Raw genomic sequence first — 16542 nt, 5'->3', positions numbered from 1 at the left:
AAACACAGCCTGTTTGGCTGGACACCGGCCAAGAATGACTGTCAGGCAGAGGAAGTTGTTTGCATTGGGAAAATTTGAGATACTGCACATGTACGCAAATTCAGTATAACAGTTACTGTATATATGCATATGTATGTCTGTGTGTGTGTGTGTGTGTGTGTGTGTGTGTGTGTGTGTGTGTGTGTGTGAGAGAGAGATGGGAACCACAGGAGCTTTCATGCACTCACAAGTCATGGATGGAAAACCTCCCATTTATACATCTTCTTTCCTATGTGTGTGCGTTTCTGGGAACGCTCTCGATTCCCTGTGCTTATCTCTGCATATGTGCTCTGACCCACATACCACTTCCTGTTCTGTATAGAGAGTGTGGGAGAGAGAGAGAGGGTGAAAAATGGACACTTAAGAAAACAGTAGGGCTATAGAGTAACAGTGCACAAGGTTGGGCTTTGTGATATAAGCAAGTCATTCTGAGCCTCAGTTGCTTTAAAGTTTCTGTTAAACCTTTAAATACCCCATTAAAAGACTGAGAGTGTGAAAAATAGGCCGCTAAAGATGAGCGGGTATAACTGTAAACTAAAATGTTGATTTCATGCAAATTGTCATAATGTGAAGGTTACAGCAGAGCTAAATTGCCTTTGTAACTCAATGACTTTCATCAGCTCCTTATTGGCAGCACGTCTTTTGCAATAAACAGCAACAGCATTGATGATTTCTTGAGGCTAGAACACATTTCCTCAGGCTGTGCTCAGCTGAACTTCCAGGGCTGCATACAGAGATTTTCATATTACTTCATACTTTTTCTGGTTTGATAATTGTATTATTCTTAGACTATGTTTTTAGCAACATTCACTCATATTTGACTGCTTCAGACAGAATGTAACATTTTTAAAGTCATAACATGTCTGTGTTTTGATTGGTTGGACTATAAAGGCAATTTAAGGGTGCCGATTTGCACTTTAAAGCTCTCTTATGAGCATTTTTGTTGTTGTTTTACTTCTGCTAACAATAAAGAATATTGAAGAATAAATCAATTATAACTAAATATTTATTTGCAGTACCAAATTTACAAATAGCTTCAACACAGACTTGCAAACCTCTGAAACCCCAGAAACACTGTCTTTTATTTGGGCTAATGTGGTAGAGCTGTGCAAGCTAAACCGGCGTTTAACACACAGATTCACAGTTGGTTCTGGTTATAACAGGTAAAACTAATTTATTTGAAGCTTTTGTTTTGACTAGAAACATCTGTGTCTTCCTCTCCATCTCCCACAGAGTGAATAAGATGAAAACAGACATTAAAGATTCTCGCTGTTCAGATATAATTGTAGTTTTTTCAAAACCAGTCAAAGTGGCATTAACATAGATTTCTCTTCCTCCTGGCTTTTACATGATAAACTAGAAGTTTCTGTAAGTGGAGCAGTACTCGTGCCTTTTATGTGACACTGAAATACTGCATCCTTTCTCTCCAAAAGGGTTGGAACTGTTTACCACAGTTTTTTTTGTTCATTTACTTTTGAGGAAATTAGCCTGAGCTTGCTTCCTGTGCTTAAGACTGAGAGAGATGGTGTATGCAGGCTTCTCTGCACCACGCAGTTTCTTGTGATGCCTGTAAAATGCTATTACATCGTTTTAGATGTGTGGATGTGCTTTTGTTGTAGTGTGGCGTGCTGGAGACAGTAGTGTGTTGCTTCCTGAGACAGCTGTAATTGCTGTTTCTTTTTTTTCTTTTTTACTGTGTGGTAATGCTTTCAGGTGGCAACTCTTTACCTTGTGCTTTACTTCAGACCAGTAATGCCACACCGGTGACTTTGTACATCCAAAGCAACTGGCAGTTTAATGTCCGTCAGTTTAATGTCTCCTGTGCAGGAATCCTTATTTTTGCAGTCTGTTTAAGTTTAGATAGAAAAGCAGTGCCCATGCTGCGTTTTAGGAATGTCTGTCCCCGTAGTACAGCTGTCTGATTAATTGTAAGAAGTCTTTTTGGATGTTTGTCGATTACATAAGAGAGTAAGCTCAGATAAGGAGAAGAAATCAGTGATAATGCCCCCCCTTCCTCCAGAGAAGGTTCATGTAAAGTGCAGTGGGATTATGGGAGGGGCTATCACTGCTTGCAGGCTCAATCACATCCATTCTCCAGATTCTTACATCAGTCGTCTCCTTGCTCTCTTTTTCTTAAATTTCTCATCCTCGCTTGTGTTTTCACCCTTGCTCTTCCAGTTTCTGGCACAAATATGCCCATTGTGTTCTCCCCCGTTTCCATCATTCACCATCTCTCACCAGCCACCACCTCTGTTTTGTTTGCGAAATGAGGGAACGCGTGAGAGAACTGACAGAGGGAGTGAAGTCATCATCATCCCTTATAGGAAATTGGAAAGAAAGCGGAAGAGGTAGAGAGGGAATTGTAGCTGCAGCATGGCTGCATTCTGCATCTCCCACTGCTGCTGTTGACTTGATGTAATACAGCAGGACTCAGAATTTAATGGGGGGAAAAAATCAATCTTGATTAGAGGAAAAACTCAACAGCAAGCATGTTTCTCTCTGCCTTTCGCTTCCCTCGGGAAATAAATTACTATTCTAGACATTTTTCCTCGCATCCTTTTGTCTCAGTAAATTTTGTGCATGAACTGAAAGACATCACAAGCCAAGAGAGCTCTTTCTCTCTCCTCTCACTCACCTCCCTCTCCCACTGCTCCCTGTACACTCAGAGGTGTGAATGTGGGAAGGTGTGGAAGACGCAGTAAGAGTGACTGACATAATAAAACATTTTTGAAATGTCTGGCAATATAAAACCTATTACACTGAATTCCAAGTTTGAACCTTTTGAGTTTAAGTTTCTGAAATCGTTCCTCCAGTTTGGATGTGTTCAACAAAAGAACTCGATTCTGGTTTGAGAAAACTTAGCTCGTCACTTCAGAGTGAAACATCAACATCATTGAAGGATTCCCATACAAACTGATGCAGATATTCATCAGATATTCCCAAGTAGTTAAAACTGAAAACCTTTGAAACAACTTTCAGTGCTTTTCAGTCAGCATTTTCACTTATTCACTGAAATATCTAGAATATCTTTGGTTAAGACTATTCATGTTCAATCTAGGATCATTTTTAAAGACTGATAACATGTAGTGTGATAAATCAATTTATGTAACTCAATTGTTTCATATATTCTAACCTCAAAGACCAGTTTAAAGCAGAATTTGTAAAATAAATCCATTTCCAACAGTTTTAATTTAAGCAATGCTAAAAGTGAGATGAATCAAATTGGGATCTTTCATCCTTTCAGCCTTTTTAGCTTCTCTCAAAGTGTTTCCTTGCTGAGCCACAGTGTTAGCTTACGCAGAAATTGAAAATGCATTTGTAAGACTTTAATACTGTGGATTTTGTCCCTCTATCACCCTTCTTCATATATGAGGAATCCACATGGGGGCATTTTCAGGTATGACAGCCAACCCAGTAATGCCTGGAACAAGTCTCTCCATGTTCCCGGTTGTCTGTTAGAGGGATGTCAACCTTTTTTGGCCTCTGAAGAAGTCTCCCTGCTACTCTGCTTCCATTTTCCATTATGCTTCCATTTTGCGGCTGTCTGCTCCCCTGGGTCGGTAGTTCTGTGAGCGCTGCTCAAATTGTGTGCTGTCATACTTTAGAAGCAATATGGCTGCAACAGAGTCTCCCCACCATTTCATGCCCTGGAATGATAATGAGTAGTTTCAGGATGCCTTGTTTTGAAGGACTGACTACAAATCAGGGAAAGTGAGACAGAGAGCGAGAGATGGCGAGAGTGAAAGAGAGAGGCCGAGGTGAGATGTGTAATGACGGGATGGATGAACGTGAAAGTAAAGAGTAGAGTCATTATAGAGGACAACTGGAAGTGATGTTGCAAGGAGGACAGAGGCTGGACAGGATAAATGTGCAAACAAGATGGAGAGAAGGAGACACGGTGAACATGTGACAAAAAGAGAGGGGGTGATGTCATCTGCTCGTTAAAGCAGCTGTGGCCTGACATCCAGGCTACTTCCTGCTTTTCATCCCCTCTCTCTCTCTCTCTCTCTCTCTCTCTCTCTCTCTCACACTCACACACACACACACACACACACACACACACACACACACACACACACACACACACACACACACACACACACACACACAGTTTATGTGTCTGATCTGGACAAACTGATGTTGATGATGATGATGATGATTCATTCATAACTGTGTATTAAATTAATCACCACCAATCTTGACTGTAAATTAATTGTTTTGATCATTTATCAAAGGTTATAGTAATGTTGTTATGATATAAATAATAATAATAATAATGTGTAAATGATGATAATAGTAATACTTTGGCAAGCGTAAGTGCTTAAAGATCGCATGCATTTGATTAGCTGGTTCTGGCAATTTTTTTTTTTAAACAAAAGTAGAATCAACAAATTTAAAGTACAGAATCAATAAAAGTGATTTCAGATTCCCTATTTGAAGTCTTTGCTGTCATGTCTTTGCTGTGTTTTAGTGTAAAATAGGTGCATGTTATAGATGCATTGTTGTATTGAACACTGTTGTGTTTTGTCAGTTTAGGGGATTCTCGTCTTCGTCTCCTTTAGCCGCTGTTTTAGCTGTGATTCATGTCCCATATTGGGTAATGCTTAAGAATGTTCCTGCTGCGTTCCTCCGCCTTCACTCTGGTCTCCGCATCTGTAATTATTCTCAGTTGTTACAAAAAATGTTCACATGACTGACATTTTGTGGGCGAGGGATGCTCTGTTGACCATAGATGGTACTGGTGTCTGTGTGGATCTTTCTCTGCATCCTTTAGCACCCTTTATAGTTTTGTTTTTACTTTCAAAGTATAATTTACTCATCTAACCAACCGACTGGTTGACTGACAGGTTGGCCGGCTCACCTGCTGGGTGAGTAGCTGGACGGCTGCTGGCTAACTGCGGGCCTGCTGCTGATGAGTGGATAAACAGAAGGACTAGCTGGCCAGCAGTCTGGTTTGGTGGCTTTCTGACTGATTGGTTGGCTGCCTGCCTAGCCAAATGACCGGCTGCCTGGCTGGAGCAGTAACCAGCGGGCTGCCTGATGGACAGTGACTCAAGGGATTGGCTTGCTGGCTGTCTGACCGACTGACCCCATCATCTTTATGACAGTCAAAGCTCCTGCTGAAGTCCTTAAAAACTCTCAGCATGTTAAAGTAAAAATAAATATCAGAAAATTTGTCCAATGGAAGCTAAAAGTAAACTAGCTTTCATTTTTAGCTGCAGGAAGTGACAGAGTATATAGAGCTTTACTTAAAAGCTGCTTAAAGTGCAGAAATATTTAAATAGTTTAAAAAAAACACTGCTTCTGAAATACTGTCCACATGACTGACAGCATGAAAATATCTTCTTTTAAAGTGATCACGAACTTGTGCGCTGTCAGTTATCCAAACGTGATGTTTACTGGGTGTTCTGAATATCAGAGATAGTGAAACTGAGCTGCTCGCTTTTATTTACCCAATGGAGTCGCCAGTGAACCCATCTCTTATCTTTTAAATGCTGAAGTCTGGCAGAACTGCCCTTTAACTTCTGGGTCGGATTCAGAAATGGTAGCAGCCGTCAGCTGCCTGTCATTTGTTGCTCCTGCAGTTCTCGATAAGACGTGCACGTTTTAATTTCTTCCAGCGCCAACTTATAAGATTGAACCTGCCGTTAAAATATAAAAAGCCACTCTTATCCCCTTTGACAAGAAAGTTGAATTTGACAACCAACAGAGTGAGGTAGCTACCTGCAGGGATAAATATAAAGGTCTTGGCAGTCATCAAGCGGCATTAACTTGCGAGTAGGAAGAAGATTTTTATTACAGTTGCAGTAAAACCAATGGTGAATTGGCCACTATTCTTATGTAACTACAGTGTGATGTTGGTTAGAAGATTTTCTGTTGGTAGCAAATCATCTGAAAGTGTGAGATGGTGTCCTCAGTGCAGAAATGTATTTGATTTGTAAACTACAGGCTCTGGGTTCTTGTTTCTCTTAGTGTTTTTTAATCTAATGAACGTACTCATTGCTTCTTTTACTTACCTGTTAAACCAAAGCTTTCGTGGTTGAGATCATCATAGTCTGATCTCAAATTTCTTTACCAATTCTTAACGTTAGGCGTCAGTCCATACTAGCTTGTCATTAGCAATGTTGCATTTACAGGTGTTTGGGGAGATTTGATATCCCGGTTGCTGCAGTAAATAGCCTGGGGGTTTTTACCTTGAAAGGTTGTTAAACAGGTACTTGTAGGGTTCGGGGTAATTTAATATTATGCTCAATTAATGTTGTGCGTGGTACAGACAGAACAGAGGAGCTGTATTGACCTAAGTGCATCTCTGCGTGTGCAGTGAGTCACTGTGTACAGCCTATACCACTGAGAGCCGTGAATCATAGTTAACATTTACACATGTAATAAGTGACAGCATACAATATGTTATATTATATATTTTTAAAGCATATTAGAAACCCTATATTAGGTAACCCTGACGGTTATTTGTGGCCTAGCTATAGTTTGCATCGTCACATTTTTGCTCTTCTCTTGCACAAATTTCAAGTAACGTGACGTTTCCACCTTCAAACTCTGTTGTTTTCAAACAGAGGCTGGGTGATCGATGTGCAAATGTGCATTACACATTACTGTTTTTTTTCCTATCTGCCCATCTCGCTGATGTATGAGGATATTTGTAAAAACTTAAGTAATCAAACAAAGGCAGTAAGTGGTTTAACCTCCTAGGACCTGGTGTCCACATATATGGTCATCACATTTTGGGTTATTTAGACCAAAATACTCAGTTTTGCTCTACAAGGGCCTGATATCCACTTACGAGGACATTATACTGCTACTGTTCTATCGAAATTTTAAACGAATATCCTCATATGGTCTTTCACAACTCTGTGAAAACGACTGAAAATGTTAGTGTGAAGCGTTTTCAGATGAAAAGGCCGTTTTCATATCTATCCGGGCTAGTGTGGAAGTAGTCTAAGTAACCGATTGCCAGATTACTCACAGACAATGTAGTATGATTATAGATTAGTTGAAGTTCTTGGGTAAAGAGCATCCAGACACATTGTGCAGAGTGATGAAGTTCTTCTTTACCAGCGAAGGACAACCATTTCTTTGTGGAAAGTCCCCAAACGGTCACCACAAAAATTGTTGTCTTGCACTGTATTATTATAGATGAAATATATGAAGTGGTGGTAGCCTTCTGGGTCTAAAAAGTGAACATCATGTGCCTTAAACCTGCATTCTTTCAAACGGCCAGCGGGAGGGACTTTGATGTTTGCAAAAGGTCTGCTTGTATGGACGTTTATGGGAAAATCACCCTCGGCTACTTTGATCTGTGTCCTCAGTAGACACTTTCCACATGACTGTATGATCTTAGTTTCTAATTTCTAGTAGCATGATCATCATTTTGTGCGATACAGTCTCTATTGGAGTTTCTACCTTGTATATGTCGTAGTATGAAGATGTACCTGGATTATTGTGTGGAAAAGGATTCTGCATATATTCTCCATAAAACAGAGCAAATCTTAATCTTATTGCAACACAACCAGAGTGCAACAACAATAAAGAGAATGGTTAGTAGAGTTGCAACATCAGCAGTGTTCATGTTAAAATGTCACCATCTTCGATATGAAAAGCCAAACAGTTTGCCCAGCACTTCCTCGGGGCCTTTCCTCCGTGGACATATGATGCTGCTGCAGTTTACTAAGGAGTCCAGGCTGCAGCTCATGCTTATCAAGCAGCCGCCATTGGAAAGAAAATGTCACGTCATGTCACTCCCGGTTGGGTCGCTAGATCAAACGCACGTGCTCAGCTGAAGCAAAAACACTCAGGAACAAATGTCACCCAGCTTTGTCACCGTGATTGAGAAATAATCACTTGATCTTGTTATGTGCCTGAACGTGTGTCTGAGCCTGTACTGTAATATCCTGTGAGTGTGACGGGGAGACATGGGGGGGGGGTGTTTGGCTCAGTTATCATTTTGAATTCAGGCTGTGTCTCCATGTTTGTTTGGAGGGCTATACATTTATTAGATTTTCTTTTGGACACTGTTTGTGTTCTTGCCTGGCCCTGTCTTTCACAAGTAGATGCAAAAAAACAGCAAAATTAGCTTCTCTTTTAGTTTTCACTACCAACACAACAACCTGGTTTAGTTACAGCCCATTTTATAAGTTTCCCACTGAGACCAGACTTTCATATAAGTATGAAAACCAGTTCTTGCATAGCAAAGAATCCTCAAACATAGTCAAATGTTTTCCTACCATTTAAAATAAGGAGTCAAATAAAGACTTTGAGAAGTAGAGACTAAGAGTTGTGTAGATCTCAGCTGTAAATCTGCTATGCAGGAACACAGCAAAAGGTGGTGCTGTAAAAGCGCACAGAACAGCTCTGCAAGCCTTCAGACAAAAAAACAAAACATTTAAGCCTGCACACAATAAGAACTATTTAATTTATGAATACATCAGCTGACATTACTGTCTGGCAGATGATAGTAAATATTCCTCTAGATTGCTCGTTGTTTTGTTTGGCATTTTTACAGCCCAGCTGAGACTTTTAAAGTCTGCACTTTAAATGCCGTCAATAGATAAAGCAGTTGCCAGTCAATTTATACACGTTCAAATCATGTCTGTGTTACCGTAGTTCTTTCAAACAGTTGGCACCGATTGGCTGTAAAAGTGTTACATGTACGTGCTTACAGGTGCTCCTGTTACTTGTGTGTGCATTCTGGCATGCTTTTGCCTTATTAACAATATTTAGCAGTGTGTAAGCTGAACATTTACAGATTCAAGATCATTATCATTATTATCATATGACACTGATACCCCCAGACTGCCTGGGGATTGTCCACACTCGGAGAGTGTTGACTGAGCCCGAAGTCTGAGCGCTGGAAAGACAATGGTGATGTTTGTGGAGAAAGTGCTGGGAGAGACAGCTGTTGCACAGCATGGCCCTCTCCTCTCCAAGTCTGGGGCCCCAGCTTTGCCCGAGTCCGAAGTCGAGGAGTATCTGGTCGATGTACCTGCAGTTAGCTGGGCTGACCACATGAAATAGCCGTGGTTTGTCAGAGGATGAGCAGGAGAGCCTATCGTCAGCCCAGCGTGCTGCTGCTACTGCGCTGGCCAGCTACGATGATGCGTCTCTTTATCCCTGTTTCGCCACTGGCCCTCTCCTCCACCAGTTTGTAGAATTTTTCCTTCCACCAGAGCCCATGGGGCCAAAAATTCATCTTCCCATGTTCCTAGAATTTGTTTGCAAGCTAACTGCATCATGGAGCAAACCGCCATCCAACCATATCACTGTGCCTGCCTATTGACAGTACATGGAGCTGGGAAGCATGGAGTACATGGATGACACCAACGAGGCTGGCTTAGCTAACACACCTGGTATGGAGCCATCCCTGGCTGCTTATCTGGCACCGTCCCACAACCATGGTGTTGGTGGCCCCACAACTCTGCCGTACAAGCAGTGCAGATTCTCCACGTTGCAGCTGGACAGTTTCAACTGGAATGCAGGCGGCGTTTCTGTGGATTCTCTCACCACCTGTGTGCATCGTGTCACCTGACAATGACACGAATCTTGCATGCTAGCTGTCTGTCCCTGGAGGGAGCCCAGACTGCACCAGGGCTCTCAGATTGGGAGGGTGTTGTTTCACAAGGTGGTATCCACAGATGGGGATGGGGAGCTCTGTGCGATGACGCATCAGTGAGAGGTGTCAGGACCACAGAGCAGCCTGAGCTGCACATGAATCACTTAGAGCTGCTAGCAGTGTTCTTAGCTCTCAGGCATTTTTGTTCTGAGGGTCCAGCATGTCCTAGTGATGACAGACAATTTAACAGTGGTCTCTTACATAAACAGGCAGGGAGGGATACGCTCTCTTCCCCTGTTAAAGCTGTCTCGCTCTCTGCTTCTATGGCGCAGTGTTCATTTTCTGTCTCTAAGAGCCACCCATGTTCCAGGCCACCTGAACCTGGGGCCAGACCTTCCCTCCAGGGGCTGTCCCCTGGTGAGGGATTGGAGGTTGCACCCTTTCACAGTGGCCCAGATTTGGGATCTATTTGGCAAGACGAAATTACACCTTTGTGCCTCCTGGTATAACACAAGGCTGCCCTGTTACGCAGCTTGGCTCGGTGAAGAGCGGCTATCGAAGTCGGGGTCATTGTGATTACAGGGAGTGAGTGCAGGCGGGGCCAAAACCATGTCATTACAGGTCGTCTTTAGGGTTTGAATAGAGGTTTCTTCAGCCAGGACACGGGGGCGTGATATGTACCTCGTTCCTATCCTTCAGATAACAGAACTAATAGACATGACTGTTTGTTTGGATCTACTCTGTTAATTCAAATAATTGCTTCCCAGCTGATCCACAGTCAATGATAGTGTCCTAACTCTGTTTTTCCACCTTTTTTTTTTTTTTTTTCATAGGATGAAGAGGAGGAAATTAAGTTGGAAATCAACATGCTGAAGAAGTACTCCCATCACAGAAATATAGCCACCTACTACGGAGCCTTCATCAAGAAAAGTCCACCAGGCCATGATGACCAGCTCTGGGTGAGTTTAACATCCCATTTCTATAACGAGCACAGTATTACACACATTACAGGTTCAATTTAAACTTTTATATATATATATATATATATATATATATATATATATATATCTATATATATATATATATATATATATATATATATATATATATCTTAATGAACTGAATCTTGAAGAATCCTAATTTAGAACATTTGTGGAGTTATTGAGCAAAGGGACGGAGTAGGATTAAATTCATATTCAAGCAGGAACTGTAAGATCACGTAACAAGATTTGATTTTGCATACATTCAGTGTGTTATCATCACACGTTAGAAGGTATTTTGAGACTGTAATGAAAAGATTTGCCAGGCTAAAAAAAGACAAACTAAACAATATTAGGGATTCCTGTATAACAGCCAAAGTGTACACTGTTATTTTTAGAAAGTTATTTGATTGTGTGATGACAGATAAGAGAGATATTACATACCATGAAGTCAGAAAGCTCTCCAGCTGATATGGAGTTGAAGTTGCTTTATGCATTTTCCTCATTACAGCCAATATGCAGTTCTTCATATTTGAAGAGCAGTAAAAGAAATGACAGCAACACAAAAAAACAAAACAGATTTCTAGAAAAGAGCAACAAGACTGTGGAATTAAATAAATGGTGCATAAGTGAGACACAAAAGGAAGAGAGTCAATCAGAGAAGGGAGAGGTGGGGAGGATCAGGAAGTAGAGAACAGCAGCAGGAAAAATTTAGAGCTGGTCGTTTGTCCGAGGCAGGATTACCTCGTTTTATGACCCGGAGGCTCTGCTGTTCCTGGGGAGGAGGAGGAGGGATCTCACTCTCACTTCACAACACAGTCCTGTATTTGTTTTTACAGCTGCTTCCACTCCCCGTTTACAGCCTCCACTGTTGTGGATTCATGCTGTCTGCCGTGCGTGGGGGTGACATACAGAGTGTGTGTCTGTTTTATGATATTCAGGTTCTGTGCTGACACCACTTAAGACTACTGTCTCAAGAAGATCACTTTATGTGTTTATGAGGCATATATCCTTTAGTAAGCAAGTAAGAGACACGGTATCAGAGGCTTAGTGACCATTAGAGAGCCAGTCTTGACATATTTGTTTGAGGATTTTTTATGTTTGTCACATATGTAGTACTAAAAATGAATCGGATCAGTCCCCCAGGTCGCAGCATGACAGCTGCCACCTGTTGAAGTGCACAGAAAATGCTTTCCAACTTTAAATTTATTGTAAAACAGTGACGAGGGCACCCCATGAGATTCAACAGATGCACTTCTGTATTTGTATTGTCTCCAGCTTCCTACACTTGTGGTTTTGCTAATGCTTTTCTCTTTTGCATTAAAACCACATTTCCTAATAGCCGTTGGCTTCCTGTCTCAATCACAGCACAGGGTAAACTAGTAGAAGTGATTGCATTTTTTCCTTCCGCATTCCCTTTTATTCTTTCTGCCGTCTCTTGTTGACGGCAGAAAGAATACTCTGAAGTGCTGCACAGCACTCCAGATGATTTGCATTCACATGAGGCGTGGTGGCTTACAGAAGGAAAATGCAAAGTTAACTGGGACCACTGAGTTTCTCAATAACTGCTCTGTTTGCTCAAGGTAGCTCTAATACGATGAGATAAGCTACCTTATTTATTCCCAAATTTGGGGAATTCCTATATTACACAGGAATTTCCCATTAAACTCAACAAGCTGCAAATCTTAAAATAAACTAGGATGGATTATTAAAATAAAATACAACATGATAAGATTGTCAGAGCCCAGTAAGCTAGAATAGCTCAATAATGAAAAATTAGACAAAATCAAAGGTGTGCAATGAAACACATTAAAGTGAAATAAAATAAAGAAGATCATTAAGTAATAAATGTAAATAAACACAATAAAGCACATTTGAAATCTTAATATTGCATTACAGTAATACATAACTAATGTCTTAATGGTGTATCGATAGTAAAACGCTGCATGGCGTCTTACGCTGATGGTAGAATGATGGTGAGCGTTTGTGTGTGTGTTACAAATGCATCTCTTTCTCACCTCCAGCTGGTGATGGAGTTCTGTGGTGCCGGCTCCATCACAGATCTGGTGAAGAACACCAAGGGCAACTCGCTGAAGGAAGACTGGATCGCCTACATCTCCCGAGAGATCCTCAGGGTCAGTTATTTCTCACAGTCTGCTGCCAACATCTTCACTAGATTATATTATTTGTGTCCGAAATGTTGCTAAAAGTATGATTTTAAATAATTTAACTTTTGCATTTAAACAAAACAAACACTTGTTTGACCGTCTGATACAGCCCGTGTTCCTAATAAGTTGTTTTAATTTATATTTTATCCCACCAGGGATTAGCTCACCTGCATGCTCATCATGTCATTCACCGCGACATCAAAGGACAAAACGTGCTGCTGACTGAAAACGCTGAAGTCAAGCTGGGTGAGTCAGTTGGCTTTAGACCGGGCCTGTAGACGGGAAGTGCTCCCGCGCTGTGGTTTTGGACCGGTGCATGGAAAAGCGATTGCACCAGCAGATCTGAGTCAGCACTGTGGCGATGCCAACTGGAGCTTTCTCATTGCCAGTGTTTTGTTTTCGAATGTTTCACATGATCGCACAGCTGCAGGCCTGTGTAGTCAAATCCTTATGAAACATAAGGTCTATATACAGCTCCAAAATTGGTCTTTATTTAGATTTCTTCTGATTACAGTGTCACAATAATTTCTCGCAACAAAACTACCTAGACGTTTGATTTCACTTATGATATGTGCACAAAAAGACAGAAGAATCTGTTCTGAGTTTTGGAGATTTAGTGTCCAGTTGTGCTGATCTGTAAATCAGCTTCCACAGTGTTTTTAACTTTCAAAGAAAAGCTTTAACTTCTGTATAAAAATCGCTTCTTTTTCACCAAACCTTTGTGTGAAACCACCGATCAATGTTGTTTTTATTCCATTTAATTATCCACAATTCAGTTGCAACTTGTAATCAGGCCATCCTGTGTTACCTAGCTTAATAATGTCCCGTGACACAGCATTAAACAAAGTGTCTCCACCGTGGTTAAAATACAGCAACCTGACCCTTTACACTCTGAGGCAGACTCAAGTTAACTTGAGGGGCCCCTCTCACAGTTGCAGTTTGTCTTGGTGCAGGATCTGAACGGTTTTAGTCTGTTTTCTTCATTTGAATGCTTCGTGTTTCTTTCAGTGGACTTTGGTGTGAGCGCTCAGCTGGACCGGACGGTAGGTCGAAGAAACACCTTCATCGGGACGCCATACTGGATGGCTCCAGAGGTCATCGCGTGTGACGAAAACCCTGATGCTACCTACGATTACAGGGTGAGCATGCAAAACTGCATCTGGTCGCAGATGTTAGTGGGATTCATGGTGCAGAATGAGTTTGGAACCAGTCAAATAGGAGCATCATCCATGTGATAGAAAAGATTATAGTTTTAATCATTAATATGACCAATGAGAAGACTGCTCTGTCATTTCCATCACATGTGTTACTCAGAGAAGCACACAGACTCTAACTAATCGTATCTCTTTGTGTTTCAGAGTGATCTGTGGTCCTGTGGAATCACAGCCATTGAAATGGCTGAGGGAGCTCCTCGTAAGTACAATACCTGATTTCAATGATATCATGAGTAGAAACTGGTACTTTTATTCTAAACAAATTTACTGGTGTATTTCTGTTTCAAACCTGCATGATCAGAAGAGAACTCTGTTTACTCTGTTAACTGTAGCTTCACTATAGACTTACATTTTCTATTTATACCCCTTACTTTTATGCAGGCAATACAGATGCACCCCCCCCCCCCATCATCTTAAATGTATGACTTTGACATTTATATTAGTTTTTTCTGATCTCTCATTTGGTTTCTCTTCTGTTGTTTCCTTTAGCTCTGTGTGACATGCATCCAATGAGAGCCCTCTTCCTCATTCCCAGAAACCCACCTCCTCGACTCAAGTCCAAAAAGTGGTGAGATGTTTTCCATCTTTTATTCTTGATATCAGTAAACCATGCCGATCCGAACTCTGTACATGACGTCTAACTGCCATCATAGGTCAAAGAAGTTCTTCAGCTTCATTGAGAGTTGCCTTGTGAAGAATTACACCCAGCGCCCTCCCACTGAGCAGCTGCTGAAACACCCCTTCATTCGGGACCAGCCCAATGAGAGGCAGGTCCGCATCCAGCTCAAAGACCACATCGACCGAACCAAGAAGAAGAGGGGCGAGAAAGGTGAGTCCAGGACAAAGCTCTGTCAGTGTTAACGTGCAAAAATGAACTTATTGATAAAAATCAGAAGCTACTCCCTCAAAAGGGCATATTTTGTGTCTTTAAAAAAAATATACATATATTATGATGAAGGTTTAATGAGGACTCTAATTTTTAGACTTTGTTTTTGTTAACTATCTGCAGATGAGACAGAGTATGAATACAGTGGCAGTGAAGAAGAGGAGGAAGAGTCATCTGAGCAAGAAGGAGAGCCAAGGTATCGATCCATCTAACAATACATAGTTACAGTACATAGTTTTAGCTTTTTACTATAAGCTAAACATCATAAAGTGAATTCTGACCATGTTTTTGAAGTCATCTTAGTGATTCCTTTATACACATACATATGCACGCTACAGCCTCAGTACTTGTGTAGCACAAGGTCACATGATTACACCCTTGATATGAAAAGTATTTTATGATGTCATACGGGTCAGTTTCTACATCCTTTTCATCGGGTCATCTGTACAGTTCCATAGTCAACGTGCCGGGCGAGTCGACCCTGCGTCGTGACTTCATACGTCTGCAGCAGGAGAACAAGGAGCGTTCGGAGGCCCTTCGCCGCCAACAGCTCCTCCAGGAGCAGCAGCTCCGTGAGCAGGAGGAGTACAAGCGCCAGCTGCTGGCTGAGAGGCAGAAACGTATCGAGCAGCAGAAGGAGCAGCGGAGACGGCTGGAGGAGGTTGAAACCTCATAACAAATTAATAGGATTTCTATGTTAATCGAGTAGACACAGTGCTGTGGTAAGACTGTGTGTTTAGAAGAGGCGATAGACTGCTGTTTGACTGTTGTGTTCCTGTAATGTAATAATCCAGTGTAACTGGATCTAAAGTGGTGATATCACCAGAACAGAATCCAGCAGGACAACCTAACAAATCATAGATGTTAAAATGCCCAGCTCAACAGCAGAAGTCAGTATATTTACTACCAAAATGTCTCCATAGCTAACTTGCCTGTTTGCGACCACGGCACAGGAGGTTCAGTTTAATGTGAGTCGTGTATTTGAGTGACTCTTAAGGCTGAAAGTTCGGGCCTGACCACACTGTGTCACAGAGTCAGAAAAATGTTGGCAAAATCTGTGAGAAAAAAACGAAAAAGAAAATGAGGGATGTAAATTTGCCTAAACAAAAACCATATTTAAAATATGAGTTATTTATTATTAATTAAGCATTTACCCTGGAAGTTTCAATAGGACTAAAAATAACCCTGTTGCAGGGAAAGATTTTAATTATTTATGAAGTTTTGTACACAGAGAGGTTCTCCCATGAAAATGAATGGCATCACTGTTTTTACAAAACTGAAGGGTTTTCAGTAAATTTTGATGTTTTCTGAAGTTTTCTTAAGTGTTACCTTCTATATGTTTGTTTAAAATACTAAGAAACTGATGTGGCTCGTTGGATGCAGGGAAACTTAATATATTTATTATGCTAAATATATTATTTAGATTATGGATGTATAACATGACTCTGGACTCTCACGCCCAAGAAAAGGACATTTCTAACCTATTTGACTTCATCTGCTTCTCCAGTAAATCTTGATTTATTTTGACATCATAAAAAAAATCAAAAGATCAGTCTTAGATCTTATCATGGCAACAATATCCAAAGTACTGCTCACATGTATACTACTACTACTTCTTCTTTTGACTACTCCCATTAGAGGACGCTACATCCTCATCCTCAGCCACACAACCCTCTGCTTGTCCACCTTC

General features: G+C 41.1%; 1 protein-coding gene across 4 annotated transcripts in view; it reads left to right on the top strand.

Moving 5' to 3' along the window:
- LOC113008059 (mitogen-activated protein kinase kinase kinase kinase 4-like) overlaps positions 1–16542 on the top strand; it is a 104728-nt gene that overhangs the window by 47543 nt on the left and 40643 nt on the right. For all 4 annotated transcript variants that reach the window (XM_026145201.1, XM_026145199.1, XM_026145198.1 and 1 more), the window contains exons 4-12: positions 10438–10563; positions 12609–12719; positions 12908–12998; positions 13761–13891; positions 14111–14165; positions 14456–14534; positions 14620–14795; positions 14976–15048; positions 15303–15513. In XM_026145201.1, the coding sequence (XP_026000986.1) occupies positions 10438–10563; positions 12609–12719; positions 12908–12998; positions 13761–13891; positions 14111–14165; positions 14456–14534; positions 14620–14795; positions 14976–15048; positions 15303–15513 (1053 nt within the window). The remainder of the gene's footprint in view (positions 1–10437; positions 10564–12608; positions 12720–12907; positions 12999–13760; positions 13892–14110; positions 14166–14455; positions 14535–14619; positions 14796–14975; positions 15049–15302; positions 15514–16542) is intronic.

This window comes from Astatotilapia calliptera, chromosome 16 (assembly GCF_900246225.1).
Source record: "Astatotilapia calliptera chromosome 16, fAstCal1.2, whole genome shotgun sequence".
Lineage (NCBI taxonomy): Eukaryota > Metazoa > Chordata > Actinopteri > Cichliformes > Cichlidae > Astatotilapia > Astatotilapia calliptera.
The sequence above is the reverse complement of the archived record's forward strand: the minus strand, read 5'-3'. Positions and strand labels throughout refer to the sequence as shown.